This window comes from Montipora capricornis, chromosome 9 (assembly GCF_036669925.1).
Source record: "Montipora capricornis isolate CH-2021 chromosome 9, ASM3666992v2, whole genome shotgun sequence".
Lineage (NCBI taxonomy): Eukaryota > Metazoa > Cnidaria > Anthozoa > Scleractinia > Acroporidae > Montipora > Montipora capricornis.
This window is the reverse complement of record NC_090891.1, coordinates 50,602,178-50,607,452: the sequence shown is the minus strand read 5'-3', so window position 1 is coordinate 50,607,452 and position 5,275 is coordinate 50,602,178. Positions and strand designations below refer to the sequence as shown.

The 5,275-nt window shown below is 36.4% G+C and overlaps 1 protein-coding gene across 1 annotated transcript; it reads right to left on the bottom strand.

Annotated features, from left to right (window-relative positions):
• Positions 1–666: 666 nt before the first annotated feature.
• On the bottom strand, positions 667–3,724 carry LOC138017756 (uncharacterized). Its single transcript, XM_068864744.1, has 7 exons — positions 3,619–3,724; positions 3,207–3,496; positions 2,231–2,357; positions 1,889–1,984; positions 1,374–1,502; positions 1,165–1,260; positions 667–971 (listed from the first exon to the last, which is right to left on the bottom strand). The coding sequence occupies exons 1-7, from the start codon at positions 3,722–3,724 to the stop codon at positions 685–687; spliced, it is 1,131 nt and encodes a 376-aa protein (XP_068720845.1). The 3' UTR covers positions 667–684.
• Positions 3,725–5,275: the final 1,551 nt, after the last annotated feature.

Genomic DNA, 5,275 nt, shown 5'->3' with positions numbered 1-5,275 from the left:
TTGATTTATGGTAATTATATCATTACCTTGTTACTAAAGGAACAAGAATTAAATTTTGTTCTTAGTAATTTCCCATTACTTTAACAGTAATGTGAAGTATACTAATGTAATGTTTGATAGTTAAAATGACTAACATAATTTATGCCTTGTGTTGTTATTGAATCTATGTAGAGGATGCCAAATCAAGGACACTCACTCATGTATAGGAAGCGTGCAACAATGTGTTCTTTATTCTGGGAATCAAAGCATGTGACCGTACAATTATAATTATGGAGGGATAAAGCTGAACTACATGTTGGCTAACAAAATGGAGCAATAAAGACAACTCAATTGTTTACTAACCAAGAACCAGTCATTGTACATGCGATATAACACAAATTCTAAACATTCACTAACTGAAAGCTAAATATTACCCATTCTGAACACAACATTTGGCTTACCAGATTTAGTATTGATATGGGCACCAAATGAATGACACCGAAGTGCTTCAGTGTGTAGAGGAGTTCTATATCCATTGGGTAAGTTTAAAGCACTAATGTTCAAGATAAAATCCTTAACTTCCAAACTTCAGTTTGGTATGAAATTAAGGATTTACAGTCAACCACAACAAGGGGGAGGGGAATCTATTTCCTCACTGGTAAACACACCAAACATTCCTGGCAGAATTCTTACACCACAAGGTATCTAAAATGGTTTTAACAGGATAATATCATCACGAACAATTATAGTGTCATGACTTAGCTCCTTAGTCAACTTTACGTAACCAGCCTTAATGAGGCCATCAGCAACTGGCTTAAGATACTCCTCTTTAGAAAGCGAAGATTTCAATTTCAGTTTTAAAGGCTTTGTTGCTGCTGCCAGCTGAGACCGCGAAATTTCTTTGACATTAATTGCATTGAAGGCCACACAAATAATGACTTCTGCAGCTTTTCTGCTCAAGGCCAAGTTGTCAACAGCATCTGAAGTACCAACTGTAAAAGAAGGAATACCACACTCATTTTGGAGCACTTTATGTTATAAAGATATTAAAAAACAAGCATTTCAAACACTACCTCCCTGTCAAAGCTCAAAACAACCTCATGTTTAAAAGAATGCATCTAAAGTTAAAATCCCTTATATATATCACAAACTAATCAGTTAGTAATATCAATACTTTTCAATTACCTTTGCATTTGAGAGCATTAACCATTTCTTTGGTTGACTTGCTCTTTGGTTTCTTCTTGCTCTTCCGTTTTGGATCAATCCTTTTTGATGAGGAAACTGCAACAAACAAAAAAATTCTGTTTATTACATGGAATTAAAAAGGGAATCTCTTATGTGGGCCTTATTAAGCTAATTAAGATACTGTCTTAATACCAGTACACAACAAATACCTTGTTGTTCAAAGAAATGATCATCTTCACTTTCTGATTCTGTGTTTGCAAGTGACTCCTTGCTTGTTGGATTGTCAACAACTTTAGGCTTTCTCTTTGGCTTTAGATCAATATTTTTCAATGGGGGACCTTCAACAAAGAAACAGATTTCTTTAATTACAACAAAAGAGAAATTGGAATGGTCAAATCTGGACTATATTATAATGACACGTGACCTTTGCATCTTAAGCTTTACATTTTCATAATAACACACTGCTGTAGAGGAAAATTCTCATAACAAGCTGTTTACTTTTAGAGGGGTTATTACTGGAAACAGCTTTAAACATATGTACATGTAAGAGATCAGCCTAGAACAGCTTAAACTCTAGTAGTCCAAGGCTTTATATTCAATTCAGGGGACCTACATGTACTATCAGAAGGATAATTGCATCTGGGATTTTAATGCCTGCTATCAAGAGAGCTTGTTATGAGTGCCATTTTTCATGATGGGAAGGGGGATTATTACCACTGTTTACCTTGCTCTTCACCGTCACAGCCATCTTCACTGGTTTCAGATTCTGATATGAGCTCTAGGTTGCTGATTGCCTGATCATCAGCTTTTGATTTGCCATCTGTAAGGTAAAAGTCCCATATTATACCTAAGTCTAGACTCTGTAAGAGTTTGAAGTGGCAAGAAATGATACATGCACAAGACTTAACACCAAGTGTTTCCAAGACTTTGACTGATTGTGACCTTCAAGAATAATACACTAAGATGTGTATCTTGGTGTATATGATGAAAGAATGTTGTATGTTATAATGATGATGATGGTGATGACGATGATCATTATTATTATGCATGGACACCTCTAAATTACCATGTTGTTTGTGGTCCTTATCTACCAGTAAATCTTCATTCCCCATTTCTGTGGTTAACCATGTTAACTCATTGTTGCATTTTCCATTTGGATCATCGCTATCATGTTTTTTCTGCCGTGCATCTCCCTTTAAGAAAACAATGTATAGTTTTTTCTTTCTAGTAATTAGCTCTGAAATGAACTGCATGATTTAAACTGTCCAAAAATAAGACGCCAAACTGCCTTGTACATTCTGGTGGAAAGAAAAAGGTGGAAAAGGCAAGTGAAAAAAAAGCTAGGTCATTCCAGTGTACCTTTGTGTAGTCATGACCTTTTTTAATTCTTCGCCGTCTTTCATTCAACGTGTCAAGTATATGTTTCCGTATTCCCTCTTTTGTAAAACCACAAGGCTCATATGTGCAGGTTGCTGCCAGTTCTTCAACTAAGTCATTTAGCTCTTTTAAGGCTTTCACGTTTTTTCGGAAAACAGGAATGTTATTTCCTGGCCATTACATTACTGCTTTTTCCTGTACAGTACGTCTCCTGTGAAACGTGCAAACATGAAGTTCAGTACAGTATGCCAAAATATATTTGCCTTAATATTCATACAATAAAACTTGCATTAACACCATTCAACTGACTAAACTTCACTAGCTACCTGATTCTTGTTTCTTACTGAATTTGACTTTTATGTTATTACAAATTTGCACAAGTATGTGCATACTTGTTTGCTGGTTGCTGAACGAAAAATATAAAAAAGACACCCCTGGGTATATGATGTAGGGAGTCTACAAGTCACGTGATCACACCGCGCGAAATCAACTGAAAATATTCCAAGTCTACATATATTTTCGCTTCTTATTCCCACTCAACTGAATATTTCAACAAGTACACGCCACAAATGTAAAAATTATTTCTACTGTGCAAGAGAAACCTGAAAATAGACGTAACCCGATTTTGCATGAAGCTTAGCTTAAAATATAAAAGCATAGCTTACGTACTTAGCCTTGTAAATCCTGGCGTCCAAAGGAACCATATTTCTCAGGGCATTTCTCGATGGCTTAACACTATCATGACTGGACCTCGACTTAAAGCTGTCTGAACTCTGAGATGAAGTCGATGTTAATATTACTGTGCTCCGGTTGACTTCATCATGGCAAGTGTGTTCCTTAACCAAACGTTGAAACTCCAGCTGGGAGCCAATATCTTCAAGTCCACAGGCTACGAACTGTTCAATTGATGCATTTGAAGCAAAAAATCTCAGCAACGATCCCTTCATTTTCTGCTCTAAAAAAGGCAACAAAAAATACTTGCAAACACCATTCAACTAGCCTAAAACAACTCAGAATTATTTAACGCGACAACTGCGTGTCAGTTTTGCTGTTAGGAACACCACGCGGATGAATTACCTTTAAATTTTCTTCCAGTTTCCTCTGAGAAGTGTCTTTTTATAAACTCAGACACTTCACCTACATCCCAGCTCTCCATCTGCTTAGCATCTGTGGAGTCGGCCATCGTTTTCTCGCGGTTAAACAGTAAAATCTTCAGGACTGTGACTAGCCTTTCAAAGAAGCAACTTGCACCAAAAAAAAAGGCGCCAAACGTCAGGCCTGGTTTCGCGATGGAAGGCGGGAAGTTATGACGTAGCTGAAGGTAGGTATATCATGTATTCTGTAATATACTGTATCTCTTAGCGACCAAAACGTTCGCGGGCTCATATCATGCCAAATGAGAAGCCATAAGAAATTGAGACAAATGAGGAATTAAAGTGGAAGCTTTAGATAATACTGTGTTGCTTATTTATGGTTATTTTAAAGGCTGATTAAGTGGTTTGGACCAGCGCATAACCATAAAGCAAAAGTAAGCGTATTTTAGTGAGCGAACGCATTTTTTATTTGAACCTAACGCCATCACTGTCATGGACTCAAACTGGGAAGAGGCTTGGGGAGAGACAAGAAAGCGACCAAGGGAGCAGGAGTCAGACGGAAAATGTTTTCCTGAGCCAAATTAGCGGCGAATGCACTCTATCGCGAACTATTTACGGCATGCCGAACGCCAGACTTATCCACGAGGATTTCAATAACAGGTGAGACGTAATGGTTTGTGGAATTATAACACTGCTAAGTAGACTATACATGTATTTGAGATTTTATTACAAGAATAAAGTTGTTCGATGGGATTCAGTTTACCTTGCGGTATGAAAATTTCAAGAGAGTTAATTAGTTTTTCTCTAAAATTTGCTTTTTCCCGCGGTTTTAATTCAAACACCTGATCCGTGAAAATTAAGCCAGATCCCACCAAAAAAACTTACTGTGAGGGAAAATATCTGCTGAAATCTACTCTATTTTACTGTATCACTGATTTTCATCCCAGTAACCTTTTTTAACCCGACTTGACCTTTATGTTTTCTTCGATAACAGGATGGAGGAGGGGCATCGTAAAACAAAGAGACCAAGAAAAGAGAAAATAAGAACATAGACACGGAGTGACGTTTCGACATGCATTTGTACCCAAATGAGTTACAGGCATTCACATTGCCCTTGTGAATCCTGCGATGGGAAAGCAGTATCATCATCTACGGAGTACAATCACTGGCAGAAAAACATAGTTTTAGCAAGGTAATATTTTAACAACACTTGTTGATTCCTTTTCGTTTTACTTTTATTACACACATAGAATACATGTATGTACCCCGCTACTTAAGTACATATCATTGAACAAGAGTGTATTCTTTCAGTTGCAAATAGTTTTAAATAACTAGTTCATTAACCATTCTAGAATATGTCAATTGTTAAGTAGCCAGGCCTTCAAAAATTGTTCCCATTATTTTAAAGTGCACCTAACCCGAGATGAAACTTTGCAACATTCACATAAAGAATTTGATAATATTATCAGTATCTGGTTTTTTTTTAGGGTTTTAAAAATTGGCAGAAAGTAGCTGAATTTTGTTATAATAATATATTAATATTATTGCCTGTAGCGTGCAAATTATCATTCGAATATGATCAAATGCACGTTACATCAAATAAAAACTAAAATGCATCATATTAACTTGGACAATTATGC

What these genes read in the sequence shown, in the direction of transcription:
- LOC138017756 (XM_068864744.1), bottom strand. Translation starts at nt 3,724, where the DNA reads ATGGCCGACTCCACAGATGCTAAGCAGATGGAGAGCTGGGATGTAGGT. An exon ending in AACTGGAAGAAAATTTAAAG is followed by an intron (nt 3,497 to 3,618) that starts GTAATTCATCCG and finishes TGCCTTTTTTAG; the next exon opens with AGCAGAAAATGAAGGGATCG. An exon ending in TAAGGACCACAAACAACATG is followed by an intron (nt 1,985 to 2,230) that starts GTAATTTAGAGG and finishes TTTACCTTACAG; the next exon opens with ATGGCAAATCAAAAGCTGAT.